The 16965-nt window shown below is 43.8% G+C and overlaps 1 protein-coding gene across 2 annotated transcripts in view; it reads left to right on the top strand.

Annotated features, from left to right (window-relative positions):
• The window catches only part of TULP4 (TUB like protein 4), a 411660-nt gene that overhangs the window by 310860 nt on the left and 83835 nt on the right, over nucleotides 1-16965 (top strand). For both annotated transcript variants that reach the window (XM_077283286.1, XM_077283285.1), the window contains exons 8-9: nucleotides 1898-2122; nucleotides 3352-3586. In XM_077283286.1, coding sequence (XP_077139401.1) covers nucleotides 1898-2122; nucleotides 3352-3586 — 460 coding nt within the window. The remainder of the gene's footprint in view (nucleotides 1-1897; nucleotides 2123-3351; nucleotides 3587-16965) is intronic.

Below are 16965 nucleotides of genomic sequence, written 5' to 3'. Positions count from 1 at the left end.
TAGGGGAGACAGGCACAAGGGTAACATAGGGGGGCTAGGGAGCAAGGAAGACAGGCACAGGGGGACACATGGGGGCTAGGAGGCAGGGGAGAAGGTTACAGGGGGACTAGTGGGCAAGGGAGACTGACACAAGGGGACAAGGGAGACTGACACAAAGGGACTAGTGGGCAAGGGAGCCTGACACAAGGGACACACGGGGACAAGTGGGCAAGGGGACACAGGGACAAGTGGGAAAGGGAGACTGACACACAGGGACTAGTGGGCAAGGGAGACTGACACAAGCACAAGGGGACAAAGGAGACAGGCACATGGGGACACACACTACGATATCACACACACACACACATACTACAGATATCACACACACACACACTACAGATATCACACACACACTACAGATATCACACACACTACAGATATCACACACACTACAGATATCACACACACACACACACACACACACACACTACAGATATCAGACACACACACCAGATACCAGCTCATATACACAACTCACAATCTCCTCTCTGGTACAGGGGTGGCTGATGTAAACTGGCTGTAGCTCCTCAGCTTCTCCTGACTAAAGCGGCTCTGTCCCGCACCTCCCCCCTGCTCTCACCTTCTGTCCTGGGGCTGCAGAGCAGAAGCTGACAGTCTCACCATGATGACTGGAGCTGCTTCCTGTCTCTCACGTGCCCCGGCTGCCCCCTCCCCCTAGATACGCCTCGGACTGTTGCCGTGCAGGAGGATTCTCCTGCACTGCAACATGGTGTAGGGTGCCTCTGACCTGCCGGGCCCGGGCCCCTGCTGGCTGGGCAATATACTACGTGACTGGCCAATATACTACGTGGCTGGGCAATATACTACGTGGCTCTGTGCTGTATACTACGTCGCTGTGCAATATACTACGTTGCTCTGTGCTGTATACTATGTCGCTGTGCAATATACTACGTGGCTGGGCAATATACTATGTCGCTGGGCAATATTCTACTTGGCTCTGTGCTGTATACTACGTAACTGGGCAATATACTAAGTGGCTGAGCAATATACTACGTCACTGGGCAATATACTACGTAACTGGGCAATATACTACGTGGCTCTGTGCTGTATACTACGTCACTGGGCAATATACTAAGTCACTGGGCAATATACTACGTAACTGGGCAATATACTAAGTGGCTGAGCAATATACTAAGTGGCTGAGCAATATACTACGTCACTGGGCAATATACTACGTAACTGGGCAATATACTACGTGGCTCTGTGCTGTATACTACGTCACTAGGCAATATACTACGTAACTGGGCAATATACTACGTGGCTGGGCAATATACTACGTCACTGGGCAATATACTACGTGGGCTGTGCAGTGTACTACGTGGGCTGTGCAATATACTACGTGGACATGCATATTCTAGAATACCCGATGCGTTAGAATTGGGCCACCATCTAGTATTAAATAAATACAAATCATATCTGCCTAAATTTACCGCTAAGATAACGTACAATGTGTCATTACACAACGTTCTCAGAATCCCTGGGATAAGTAGAAGCGTTCCCGGGGTATTACCACATAAAGTGACATCACACAGATTTTAAAAATGTAGGCTGGTCAGGAAAGTGAAATTTGGCTACGGCAGAGTTGGTGTTAATTGATAAATGGAAGAATCGAAGACAATTGTAAAATGTAGTTTTGTTACAGATTTTTTGGGGTTCTAGTTGGAGACAAGCTGCTGCCTTATGTGAACAAGAATTAGTTGACTTTGATTGGGGAATATTTTGTGTAACAGTAAACCAAGAAATGGAAGAAATGTGAAACTGCAAGTAACACTTTACATACTAAAACACTTTCTGACTACTCCAGCAAAGTAACTGTTGTATCACTTGTGTTCTTCAGCGTCCCATCACTTCTATATGTTGGGGCCACAGAGATTCCCGCCTATTCCTGGCTTCTGGTCCAGCTCTCTACGTTGTTCGTGTGGAGCATAGAATTGCTAATTTGCAGCTTCTCTGCCAGCAAGCAATTGCCAGCTGTCTCCTGGATGACAAAGATATCGCCAAACTTTCCCTGCCTCCTCGGCTCTGCTCTTACCTCACCACCGCCTTTACACCTACTATTAAGGTCAGTATGAATGTTTGCTTTGGCTACATTAGCTATATTGAAAAGGAAACTTGTCACTAGATTCATGCTGCCTGGTCCACGGCTAGCATGACCGAGCCTGACTACACGATTGCAACCAGATATGGCTTTTTTAAATACTGCAGTATTTCAGTGAAAGCATAGTTTGAAAAGCCAACCAGAGGCTATAGTGAGAGACCTGACTAGTCCAGCGTAGCCCCTTGCCAGCTTCTCGCTTCTTCGCTCTACTCCAGTTGACTGACTGGACTCTCCCAAGCGTCTACAAAGCAAGAGACCGGTCAGTCACCTAGAGCAGGACTAGGAGAAGCTGGCCAGTGCCTAAATGGCCTTCTCCCTATAGTCTCTGGTCTGCTTTCCAAACTGTGTTTTCTCTGAAATTCCAGAGGGTTTCAGACTAAAATGTACCTAGCTTAAATCTTGCAGCCAGAGTCTGACTGATGCTGCCTGTGGTTTGGTCAGCATGAATCTAGTGACAGGTCCCCTTTAACACCAGAATATGCACAGTATAATGAGAACCACTATTATGGATGTAGTTAGAAAGTGCCAGATTTATTGTAAAACATGTTTAAAATTCACTCATGAGAATTTAGTTTAATGTATTTGCTGAGGTTGCTCATAAATTATATTGTAACCAGTATTGGGCTGTTCTAAGCTGCTCACTGGATAACGGACGTCTAAAACCTGGTAGTTTTGTGTTCTCCATTGTGTCTCTTGTTAAGCTGATTTTTTAATACATTTTCTATTAATCAGTATCCACATTTATCCACATATATACTGTTTTTTTGTCCTATTGTAGAAGTCAGTAGCAACCAGATTAAGCTGTATAAGAATCAAGTTGTGATCATATTATAGCAGTATTTTTGTTGCTAGCATTATGCAGTAAAACGTTCTTTTACTGTATGACAAAAACAAGGTTTAAACTAACCCTAATGTCACTATACACCCTCTTGCTAGGTCAAGCATGCCTGTTTATTTCCATGGATGGAGGGTATAATGCTCTGCAAGAGATCCAAGGCAGCGACTTATCTACTGCAGGTCTCAACAGTCACACATAGAGAAATTAATCATGCCTGACCCTACTGTACACATAACATATTGCTCAATATATAATGATGTAAAACTAATTAGTAAGACAGCTAGTATTTATACTCCTTTATATTGTGCTGTTTTTCTGTGATCATCTATATTTTTTTGGTTTACATTCTATCTAGCCTCCCATACCAGACCCTAATAATATGAGAGATTTTGTCAGTTATCCGACATCCGGAAATGAGAGGCTGCACTGCACTATGAAGAGGACAGAGGATGACCCAGAGGTTGGGGGCCCATGCTACACACTTTATTTGGAATACCTGGGTGGATTGGTGCCTGTTCTCAAAGGACGCCGGATTAGCAAGCTGCGCCCTGAGTTTGTGATCATGGATCCTAAAACAGATGGCAAAACAGGTATTTCTCCTGCTTTATTAACAGGATGTTATCTTCTAAACCTATATTTCTTGTGATAGTCAATTTTTTAGCAAAAGAAAACTTTATTTCTCAAAAGAGGAAAGCCTACACAATTCTTGGCTCTTTAAGGGAAGCTGTCACCACATTTGACCTCTCTAAACTATTAATATGGGCATACAGGCTTTAGGCAGCTGAAAACAGTCCTCTATCTGTGTCTCATATCAGATGTGGTGTTGCTGAGAAATCCTCTTTTATCACTTTATATAAGTGACCTCTTCCAGGCGGCTCTGGGAGGATGTTGCCTGGAAAATAACTCTGCCTCCTGAGCTTGTTTTTTTTTTTTTTAAATTTGTTTATTAAACATCAAAAGAACAAAAAAGAACACTAAGACATACATGTTGCTTGCAACCAAGCCAGTACAAATGTATAGCACAAGTCATATCAGCACATATCTTGGTACATAGACCCAGTCTCAGAAAACTTAAAGTAATACAGTATACTCACGGACCTGTAATAAAACTCTAAAACTGTCTTTCTGCCAAAACCAATTCCATTTTAATTGTGTTTAAATGTTGAAACGAGGCGCGAACCAATGTAGAATTCTACCATGTATTATAATGAGGCAAGGCTATCTGTCCCGTGATGACATGGTGAGGTATGAGGAGTTCCATATATCCCAGATCTTATCAAATGTTCCCATGCAACCCCTATTCTGGTATAATGAGCGTTCATAAGGTATCACTGAATTTACCAGATCAATCCAGGCCCTAAGGGATGGGCCAGAAAAAGCATTTCTCTCAAAAAAATTTGAACATGGTGCCCACACATCTCTTCTTCCAGCACCCCGAATAAACATATTAATAGGTTCAAAGGAACGGGGATATGTACAAGGGAGGTTAGTAACGATGTCACCTCACTCCAAAAGGATTGCATAACTGGACATCCCCAGACCATATGTAAAAAATCTGCTTCCCCTATATGGCATCTGAGACATTCTGAAGAGTTAGTCCAACCCATTTTACATAGTCGTGACGGGGTTAAATATGATTGATGTATTATATATAGTTGGATCATCTTATTGTTGGCCAAAGGGACACCCTAGATTGGGATTCAAGAATTGTCTCCCAGTCCTCATCTTGAAGATCAGGAACTAGGAGTTTCCATTTTTCCTTAACCAGCAATACCGCCGAGTCCGCACTTACGGACAGCATATGAGTGTACAATGTGGATATAAGACTCCCGGGCCCCTGTGATATAAGGATCCCTATTAATGGAAGGGATGATATTATTAGCACGGCATTTACTCTGCGCACGTACGATTGTATTGCTGATCTGAATTGCAGATAACGGAAGAATTGGGGCCTTGGTATATCATACTTAGTCTGTAACTGTTCGAAAGACATTAAGACGCCCTGCTCATAGAAATTATTACTGGAAACACCGCATGAGGTCCAGAATTGAGTAGATGGGTGGTTCAGTAGCTCCGGGAAGTACATATTATTCCATAATGGCATTTCGGCTATAATACCTTCACATTGAATGGCCCTTTTCATCTGCTTCCAAACCAATCTTACTAAGCGGAGAACGGAGACTCCCCAGAAGATTCCTGGCGGTGATTATTTATGGCAAACTCAGCCAAAGGAAGGAACGTCGACCACTCCTCCTGGTTGTCAGAAACAAAACAGCGTAAGTACTGCTCCAAATTTTGGTTCATACGCTCGGTCTGACCATTTGACTGAGGATGAAACGCCGAAGAATGCGACAACTTGATCCCCAGCCGTGAGCAAAAAGCTTTCCAAAATTTAGCCACAAACTGAGTACCCCTATCAGACACGATGTCAGACGGGACCCCGTGAAGTCTGACCACCTCCTGTACAAATACCTGAGCCAGAGTCTTAGCATTAGGCAACGAAGGCAAAGACACAAAGTGCGACATTTTTGAGAATCGATCAACAATCACCAAGATGACCGTGTTCCCAGCTGAGGAGGGCAAGTCTGTGATAAAATCCATGGAGATCTCCGTCCATGGCCTACTGGGTACCTCGAGAGGAAGTAGTATGCCAGCAGGACGGGAGCGGGGCGTCTTAGCCCTAGCGCATGTGATGCATGCTGACACGTATGAGACCACGTCCTGTCGGATTTTGGGCCACCAAAACTGACGCGACACCAACTCCAAAGTACCCCTAACCCCTGGGTGGCCAGCCAGGACAGCATCATGATGTTCTACCAACACCTTTAGGCGAAGATGGAGCGGTACAAACGATTTGTTAACGGGAAGCTCAGGTGGTACTTCCTCCTGAGCCTCGGCAATCTCAGCCTCAACCTCGGTTGTGAGAGCCGAGACCACTACACCCTTTTGGAGGATGGGTACCGGTTCTTCCTGAGGTTCTCCCCCCGGAAAACACCTGGACAAAGCATCCGCCTTAGTGTTTTTAGACCCAGGTCGGTAAGTGACAAAAAAGTTGAACCGCGTGAAAAACAATGCCCAGCGAGCCTGCCTGGGGGACAGACGCTTGGCTGACTCCAAATACAGCAGATTCTTATGGTCGGTAATAACAGTAACCTGGTGAACCGACCCCTCCAAAAAGTGTCGCCATTCCTCAAAAGCCAACTTGATAGCCAACAACTCCCTGTTGCCGATATCCTAGTTACGTTCGGCGGGCGACAGTTTCTTGGAGAAATAGGCGCATGGACGCAAGTCGCTCAAGGATGAGCCTTGAGACAGCACCGCCCCCACTCCAACCTCAGATACAGCGACTTCCACAGTAAATGGTTTCGATACATCCGGTTGCACCAGAATGGGAGCAGAAGCAAAACTGTTTTTCAGAAACTCGAATGCGCGCACAGCAGCCTCAGACCAGGCGGAGAAATCGGTACCTTTTTTTGTTATGTCAGTGAGCGGTTTAGCAATGATAGAAAATTTTTTAATAAACTTTCTATAATAGTTAGAAAACCCCAGGAACCGCTGGAGCGCTTTTAGGTTATCAGGCCGTTCCCAACGCAGCACCGCTTGCACCTTAGCGGCGTCCATTTTAAACCCTGAAGCGGACACAATATAACCCAAGAAAGGCAACCCCTGAACCGAAAATACACATTTCTCCAGTTTAGCATAGAGCTTATTCTCTCTGAGCAGCTGTAACACCTGCCTAACATGCTCTAAATGAGTATCACGGTCGCATGAATAGATGAGAATGTCATCAAGGTACACAATAATGAATTTTCCCATGACATGAGAGAACACATCGTTTATGAAATGCTGAAAAACAGCAGGCGCGTTTGTCAAACCAAATGGCATCACCAGATTTTCAAAATGACCCTCAGGAGTATTAAAAGCCGTTTTCCACTCATCTTCTTGACGGACTCTTATGAGGTTGTATGACCCCCTGAGGTCAAGCTTAGAGAACCACCTAGCACCAGCCACCTGACTGAACAGATCAGGTATCAGCGGCATAGGGTATGGATCACAAACCGTAATCTGGTTTAACTCCCTGAAATGCAGACACGGGCGTAATCCGCCATCTTTCTTCTTAACGAAGAAAAACCCCGCTGCCACAGGCGAGGACGAAGGCCTGATATGCCCTTTGCTCAGACTCTCAGCAATGTAGTCTTTTAAGGCTTGCCTCTCAGGACCAGAGATGTTAAACATCCTAGCTTTCGGCAATTTGGCCCCTGGTTTTAGCCTAATAGCGCAGTCATAGGGACGATGTGGTGGCAATTCTGAACAACCCTTCTCAGAAAACACATCTGCGAAATCCAGCAGAGACTCAGGAATACTAGGAGTCACAGAGGACACACACGTGGCCAGGCAATTCTCCTGGCAGATCCACTCCACTGGATGACGTCCTGAGTTTTCCAGTCAATCACCGGGTTGTGCATAGCCAACCATGGAAAACCCAGAACCATTTGAGCAGGAAGATTACTGAGCACCTTACATGTAACTTGCTCCGCATGTAGGACCCCAATGTGGAGTTTAACTTCAGCCACAAACTCAGTAATCTCCCCCTGTGGGAGAGGAGCGGCATTGATGGTGACCACCCGGATAGGATGAGGCAGTTTTTCGATCCTGAAACCGGCTGTGCGTGCAAACTCCTCATCAATGAGATTAGTGGCAGAACCACTATCCACAAACACAGTGATAGGCAGCTCTCTGCCAGCGACCATAACTTTGGCAGGGAGCATGCATTGAGAAACCACAAGGGAGGATATGCATAAGCTCAGATTGGCCTCATCCACACCCTCTGAGCTTAGTAATTTTTCCGCCGTTACGCTTTTCTTTGATAGCAGAGGACAAGTATTAACATAATGACCAGTTTTAACACGGCAAAAACAGGCTCTCTGCCTCCTGAGCAAAGGGGCACGATGCTTCACATGTGACACCCCTGCGATTTGCATAGGCTCCGTGGGCTCACCTGTAGCAACCTCACGTGTACCTACGCTCTCTCCCATAGGCGGCGTCTTTTGCACCCCCTGACGCAGACGGCGATCAATGTGGATAACAAGACTCATAGCGGATTCTAGAGAAGCAGGAGTCTCATACATCAGAAGGGCTTTTTTAACCCTTCCTGAAACCCCTTGGTCTTCGTTTTTCCAAATTAAATAGCCCCAAGTGTATGTCACCGGGATGCTGGGTAGACTACAACTGATTACCCGGGCCCCTGCAATATCCCTCAGGCTAGGGAAACCCTGTCTGTCCCTCTCCCAGAGTTTACACTGAAGGTGTGCATGTCTGGGCCGCCAGGCCTCTCCCTGATTCCTGCTTCAGAACTAAGCTGAAACCTCCACCCACCACCCAGTGATAAGACCTGACACCAACCCCTACAGAAAGCACAGACAGGGAAAACTAAAAACGCAACACGCCGCATACACACTAAGGAAGACACTATAATGTGCACAGGGCAAAACAAAACACAAATATAGGAAAGAGAAATATGACAAAGGATAATACACCACCAGATACGATATTTCCTCTCCAAGACCACCACTCCGAACCGAGATCACCAGGGACAAGACACAAGCTATAATCCGCAACACCAAAAGCCCAGCAAAACTATATAAAGGCAGTGGGCGTGACTAAGCCTCCAACCCGAGTACCAGCCAGATTAACCCCGGAAAATCTGGATAAATCTAGCCGGCGCCACTGAGCATATAGTGGACGAATGAGGAATTACCGCTGTCTGTCGGACGCCCTAGTGTGAACAGCGTCCGACATGACAGCCGCGTCCAGCGAGGCCAAAGCCCATCTATTCTCCAATACCAGTGAGCTATATTGGGCAACCGACTGGACCCTCCTAATATTAATGGACGTATTTTTACCTGCCATGAATCCGGTCTGGTCTGGGTGTATTATGTCTAGTATTGCCGTATTTAACCTAGTGGCTAATATTTTAGTGAAAATTTTATAATCTACATTTACCAATGAGATGGGCCATATGATCCACATTCCAGGGGGTCGTTACCTTCCTTTTTTAAAACTATAATATTTGCTTCATAATAGGAGTCTGGCAAAGAACCTCCCCTCCAAATTCCTTGAAACACCTTCAAAAGACGCAGTGCTAAAATATCCCGGTATTGTCTATACATTTCTATGAGGAACCCATCTGGGCCTGGTGCCTTTCCAGAAGCCATATCCGCTATAGATACATTAATCTCTTCCAGAGTGAAATCTGCATCTAAAAAAGCTTGTTGTGTAGGGCTCAACGTAGGGAACTCAATGTCTGATAAATAGTCTAAACAACCTGGTGTATCGAGGTCCCCCTGAGAACGAGACAGCTCTTTATAATATTCCTGAAAGCATTGAAGAATATCATTTGTGGAAGTCACTATTGCACCATCTGGTTTCCGGATTTTAAGTATAGTATTAGATGTATTGTGTTGTCGTACCACGAATGCTAATAGTTTACCCAACTCAAAGTATGCTTATCGAGTAAAAAAGAGTTTACGTTTAGACTTAGTATCTACATATTAAGTATATAATCTATGGGAAAGTAACCATTCAGCCCTATTCTCACTGGTTTGGCTAGTAATATAGGCCTCTTCTGAGTCTCTCAGTCGTCTCTCCATCTCATCATCTTCCCGTGAGGTCATACGTTTAATGTAGGAAATTGTAGAGGTCAAGCATCCTCTCAAGTACGCCTCCCAAAGAGCATCCCAAAACATATTTATATTCTGTGGCTCCGGGTCAGATGTTATGAAACAGTCTAGTTGGTCTATAGTTCTATCATTAGGGCCTATCAGCTTGAGCCAGGATGGATTTAGTTTCCAGACTGCATTATGTCTTCTCTGACCAAAGTTGAGCTTAAGTATTACCGGGCTGTGGTCTGAAATGCCCGTTTCCATGTTCTATCTCCCCCACCCACATTGCCAAGTTACTAGAGCCAAAAAATAATCCAAGCGGGATAGGGTGCGTCTAACGGACGAGTGGCAGGTGTATTCTTTTACATCCGGATGACGTATTCTCCACAGATCTAGCCACCCACTACCCTCCATGAATGTGGACAAACAGGAAGGGGAGGGAGTCACCCCCAAAACCTCGCCATCCAGCCTGAGCCTATCAAGGCCCTCGTCCACAACCAAATTGAAGTCTCCCATGCATAAGATATATGCATCCGGATAATTCAGAGCAAAACTCAGCTCCTTTTTTATGATGGACATATTAGCAGGAGGAGGGTTGTATATACAAATTATAACATAGTCTTTCAACTTAATCCACGCATGTACAAAGATAAACCGGCCCTCAGGATCCCTCCGTACCTCCCCAACCTCCCATCTAACATCCTTATGAATTAATAAAGAGACCCCCCTAGAATAACTAGTATGGAATGTATGTACAGATCATTGTACCCACGGTAAGATCAGATGCCGTACCTCCTCATCCACAAATAATACACATTGTCACGCCAATCACATTTCTGGTATACAGTGGAATAAAACATGGCAGCAATTCCTATATAACCAATTCCTAACAATACTAAAACAAGATAAAGCAAAATACGCTTCAAGAGGGAGCAAAGTTTCTTGCTCCTATCGCTGTCCAAAAAAATGAGTTTACCATCTCTGAAAGCAGAGTCCGGTATAGTTGTTTTCTTGGACTTTGGCGGTAATAGCTCTTCTCATTAAAAATGGAAGAAAAAATAAAAGGAGAAGAAAACCCAGTGAAAGAGTTCCATTTCCGGAGTATCTATATGTAAGGACGGCAGGTAATTTAGGATTTTTCCCCTCCATTCGCTCCCACATGAGATCGCATCCAATCTTCTTCATCCAAGCCTGCTCGGCTTCTGGGGTCATAAAGAAAGAGGAAGAACCCTTGTAAATAATCTTGAGACAGGCTGGATAAATCATTGAATATAAAATGTGGTTTTCCCTGAGTTGTTTCTTTATCTCCATGAATTGGGCACGTTGTTTCTGCAATTCCATAGAGAAATCCGGGAATATTGATATATTGGCATTATTAAATTTTATGGGGCTTTTTTGTCTTGCCTTGCGGAGCACTGCATCACTATCCCTGCAATTCAAAAGGCGCACCAAAAAGGGTCTCGGTGGGGCGCCCGGGGGAAGAGGTTTTGTTGGTACTCTGTGAGCCCTTTCCACAGAGAAGGTAGAGGAGAATTAGTCTCCCAAAGTATCTTTAAGCCAACTCTCCAGGAATTGATCCGGTTGCTGACCCTCTGAGCATTCTGGGAGCCCAATAATGCGGATATTATTCCGACGTACAAAACCTATACAGAAAAGAAATACCACTGTTATGAAAATATAAAAAACTATGAATACTGAAAACAATAATACATACCCAAAAAAAAGTATTCAAAAGAAATAAAATATTGAATAAATTGTATTTTATTAAAAATCAAATCATGATTATACACAAAAACATTAATAAAATATTATTAATGAACAATAAACACATCACAATGCACAAGATTTTTATTACAAATAATTAAAACCACATGATGTCCAATGAAACGACTTCAGTATATAAAAAAATATATATAAAATTTATACACATATATAAACAATGTGTGTATATATATATATATATATATATATATATATATATATGTATGTAAAAAAAGATGTGTCCAGCAGGGGACAGGGAGCAACAAACCGTGTAGCACCAGGTATATAATATACTATATTTTATCTTATAACCAGCATACCATCGGCATAAAAAATGTCTTTGTGTGCAATATATAATATAAAAATGTGATAATGTGAAAAAAGAAAAATAATTTATAATAAAATGGTGAACTAATACTCAATATATAACCAGAAATGGATAATAACAGTCAATAGTGATAAAAAATAAAAATACACCAAAATTCATATCAAGTGCTAAATATTATAGTGCACAAAAACTGGTGAGAACAGGCTCAAAATGAAAATAAATAAATAACCTAAGTAAATAAAGCCACATAATAACAATATATGCCTGAAATATAAATCAAGTGATCGAACAGCCAATGGTGCTGGAGTAATATAAATCAAGAACTATCACATAATGCCATAGTGCTCACCAGTCTGGAGCTCACGCCGTCCCCTGCACACACCACTCCAACGTACGTTTCGCTACCACTTCGTCACGAGATACCCGGGACTCCACCTCCGTAATGCGGCCCCTCATAGATTGCATGTCCTGTCGCAGGCGTCCCACCTCAGAGTGCACCTCCTCTATTTTCCCCAGTTAAGGATGTCCTGGTTAGTGATATAGCCTGCATTAACTGCTTGGACGCTTGTTTCAATGTAAATCCTCCCGATCTCCATCCTCCTCACTATCAGAAGCACGTTTTTTTGGCTGACTAGCAGTCTTGGCCCCAGGTGAATTATCTTTATTCGACCGCAGGTTATCAGGGGGGGTCAGGTCGTGCATATTTTCTCAACTTTTCAGTTGCACCCGAGGATCTTGGACGATGCATTGTTAATGTTTTGTGAAATAAGGTCCAGGCACTGTTGCACTATAATTAAATACAGTCACTACTTAGTTAATGCAGCAATGTGTTGCAGAGCAAATAAGTCTGTGTTAAGTATCTACACAGCCTACAGAAGATTCTTACGGAGGAAGCAGCGTGTGGCACCAAGGATTTATTGCAGCTGCTGCACTTATTACCCTGGGGGGGAGGTGCAAGTCCGGGGGATAAAGCCGAGATAAATAAAGCTCAATGTTTATCAAGAGATATAGGGTCCTCCTCCAAACAATGTTTGTATGCGGTGAATTTATCTATATCTCAATCTCTGTGTGGTGCTCGGCAGGTCAGCCACCCACCAGGCACCACAGTGTCCGCAGTTACACTCTGAATGGCGGGAGCGGAGGGAGATACATCCGTTTGGGAGCAGACACTGGGACTATCAGGCACTATACCGTATTGAGGATGGGGGGAGCGCAGGGCCCGTTTCTCAGGGCTCACACCACACGGTCCCCCTGTCGTACCTCCCGGAGCTTTGCCTGCGTCCAGCTATCTCCCCTTGAGCCGAGTGCCGCCGCTCCACGTCCTTCACCGCCGGCGCACGCAGCAGGTAAAATGGCCGCCGTCTCCTTCAAAGCCCGTCCACCGTCCTGGCTTCCCCGGCGCTCACCCAGCCGGAGCTGCACTGAACACCTCCTCTGAAGCCGGGCGTCTCCATGTATCCAGGGGAACACAGCGGCAGCCGAAGGAACCCTCCTGGGTGAGTATATTGCAGGATTCAAATCAGGATCACAGGAGCTCCAGCCAGACACGTCCTCTCCGCTCGGCTACATAGCCACGCACCCCTCCTGAGCTTGTTTTACATGAAGGGACAAGTAACTAATACAGAACAGGAGAAATAAAATTTGTCTTTTTGCAAACACATTTTGTGCTTTTCTCTGAGCTTTGCTGTATTGCAACAATATTGCAGCACTCTCTGCTTGTGAGATGGACACTGAATCTGAGAGGAACCTGCAGATGTGTCAGTTATAATCACACACTGCTCTGCAGTGAGATCAGGAGAGCGGCCATTACACATCACAATGGTAACCATTGAATATCACACTGGTAACTCCTCTTCATGTAAAATAAGCTCAGGAGGCAGAGTTATCCTCCAGGCACCATCACTCCAGAGCATGGAAGAGGTTCTTATATAAAGTGATAAAAGAGAATTTTTCAACAACAAGGCATCTGAAATACTCAGGTAGGACTGTTTTCAGCATTCTACAACCTGTATGCCCATATTAATAGTTTAGATAGGTCAAATGTGGTGACAATTTCCCTTTAAAGAGTTATTTTCTTCTCTGTGTTATGAAACTGATCACTTATTTTCTAGGCTTGGGGGAGTGACGGAGCTTAGTGTACTGTGCTAGATTGAACTCCACAAGAAAATTGCATTACGGTTATACAAGTGGTGGTTGTAAACAGTTAGAATTTGGTCATTTAAACTTTCCACTGCAGAGATTCGGAGCTCTGTCTCTAAAATAATGCCATAGCTTTAAATGGGGGAAAATTTAGACAGCTGCTAAGATGGTAACAAATGAAACCAAAAAATATTCTTTTTCTGCCTAATTGTAACACTTAGGAGCCAAAAGTGACCAAGTGATTTTGTTAAAATAAACATAAATTTAAATATAACTTGTCACTCGATTCGTGGTGCCCATATCACGGGCAGCATGACTCAAAGCCTGGCTGCACAATTGAAGACAGGTATATTTTTATCTGAAACGCAAGACAAGACTACTATGGCTTTTCCCCACATCACTCACGGTGATTGACAGGTTTTGGCTACGTTCACATTAGCGTCTTTGGGCGCAGCGTCGTCGACGGATACCGACGCATGCGTCATGCGCCCCTATCTTTAACTTGGGGGGCGCATGGACATGCGCCGGTATGCGTTGTCAAGCATTGTACGACGCATGCGTCATTTGGGCGCACCAGACAGGGCACGGCCGACGCTACATGTTGCATTTTTCCTGCGTCAGATTTCCCGTAAACAACGCATGCAACGCACTTGCGTCGTAAATGCCCCCAAAAAACACATTACTGTCTATGTAAAACGCATAGGGCGCAGGTGCCTGCGTTGACCCGCGTTGTTCGACGCATGCGCCTTTTGAGTAAAAAGGCGCATTTGACATGTGGCTATCGGTTTGACATGCGTTTTGGGTTGCGTTGACGCCGTCGCGCCCAAAGACGCTAATGTGAACGTAGCCTTTCATGTACATACATGTGAGTGACCTATCAATCAACTGAAGGTGGGAAAGGAGGAGAATCTGTCCAAGGGTGGCACCAGATTTTTCAGTAGTCAGGTCTTTCCCTAAAGTTCCCAGCTACTCATCAAACTATATTTTCTCTGAAATGCCAAAGCATTCCCTTTGAAACATGACATAGCCACCACTAGAGGAAGCATATGATGTTACTTTGTGATTAACCTCAGTGAATGAGAATGTTCAGCAAATATCTACACTTCTACTAACGGTAACTGAATGAAAATGCTCTTGTCAATTAATTTCGAGCCTCCAGTCAATCCACAGTGAAAACCCTGCTTCCAGTTTTTCAACTATGATGAATGTGAATAAATTCCTAAAAGATACCTAACAACTAAGAAATATTTTTTTAAATGATGAACCAACCTCTAATCACTCACTACTGAATTCACACCTGAAAAGGAATTAATTATCTTGAATTTCATGGAGCAGTTTACTCTGACCAATTTAAGATTCCACTACAGAGTCTTCTACATTACATGATTATAATTTTTTCAACAGGGTACCTAATCAAACCATTTACCCCTGTGACAAAGTCACTGGCAAAGTACTGCAGGTGAGATATGTAGCACTGAGGTTGTTAGCTATACTAATATAAACCTATTATAAAATATAGGAAAATGCTTCAGCACACTAAGTGCTGAGAGGGGTTAATTGGCCATGTTTAGTGCTTGGTTGATTGAACAGCTGTAGAATGGGAGGAGTCAAGAGGATAAATACCCAGCCTTCTAGCGAATTCAGCGTGGGGTGGGTTTTAGAGGTGCAAAGCTCTGGAGCTGTCTTTTGATGTTTAGGAAGACTAAAGCTTGTGTTGTTTGTTCCTGAAGCTGGAGGATTCCCGTAGCAACAACGACGGTGCCATACGTTATGTTTATGTTTTCCTGTTAGGTCAGGAAGGCCGTGTTTGTTTTGCCAATGTTGCACTGGTTTATGCAGTATTTTTAAATAAACCAGTGGAAGATTTATAGAGGCACTGTTTTTGTGTATACCTGTATGTGCAGCCAAGTGATCTGATCTACCAGACCCCTACAGTCATGCAGTCTATTCATGGTAGAAGGAGAATTTAAAAACTACATAAAAAAAAACATTTTCAAAAACATTTTGCCATAGGTGAACAACAAGCATTAAAACAATTGCAAATTAATGGCAATGTCATCGTTAAAAATGCAGACAAAGGGGGTTCCATTGTTTCTATGGACAAAGGTCTATATGAGAAAAAAATTTAAATATGTTAAAAGATTCAAAGGTTTATCAGCAATTGGTTTCTGATCCTATTAAGCAAATTAAGGAATCTTTACCAAAACTTCTGGATGAAGGAGTACAACTTGGTCTTATTACAACTAAATAAGCTGAATATTTAAATCCTCCCTTTCCGAGAACTCCATGCTCTCCCAAAAATGCACAAGGAGAAATTTCCACCACGATTCAGACTTCTTGTGTCTGGCATTGGATACTTGTTGGAAAATCTGTTAGTGGTTAGATGATAATAATATTAATCTTTATTTATACAGCGCCAACATATTCCGCAGCACTTTACAATTCAACAGTTCATATACAAGTCATAATTAGCAACATTCAAAGTAATACAATAATTAAAGCAAAATAATGATGACCCTGCCTGTAAGAGCTTACAACCTACAATGAGGTGGGGGAAACACAATGTACAGGGGCTAATTTACAATGATGGTCCAGCCATCTTGAGGCAATGGGAATGGATAAAGGCTGCATGAGGTGGTCACCAGCCAGTTTTTTGTGGTACTGTTGGGTGCAGTGGAGTTTGATGGAGGGTTATACTCAGATAGATAGTGAATGGGCTGCACACACACAAACGGACTTTGATTAGGGAACATGATAGGCCGTTCTGAACAGATGTGTTTTGAGGGAGCGCTTAAAGCTATGTAAGTTGTGGATAGTCCTAATTTCTTGGGGTAGAGCATTCCAGAGGATTGGCGCAACACGGGAGAAGTCTTTGAGCCGGGAGTGGGAGGTACGGATTAGTGCAGAGGTTAGTTGAGAGTCGTTTGCAGAGCATAACGAGCGGGTAGACAGAAATGAGGGATTCTATGAATGGGCAGCCAGTGCAATGATGTGCACAGAACAGATGTGTCCAAGTATCGATTAGCCAGGTAAACAACTCTGGCTGCGGCATTAAGGATGGACTGGAGAGGGGAAAGTC

This window comes from Ranitomeya variabilis, chromosome 2 (assembly GCF_051348905.1).
Source record: "Ranitomeya variabilis isolate aRanVar5 chromosome 2, aRanVar5.hap1, whole genome shotgun sequence".
Lineage (NCBI taxonomy): Eukaryota > Metazoa > Chordata > Amphibia > Anura > Dendrobatidae > Ranitomeya > Ranitomeya variabilis.
This window is presented reverse-complemented; position numbering and strand designations above follow the sequence as displayed.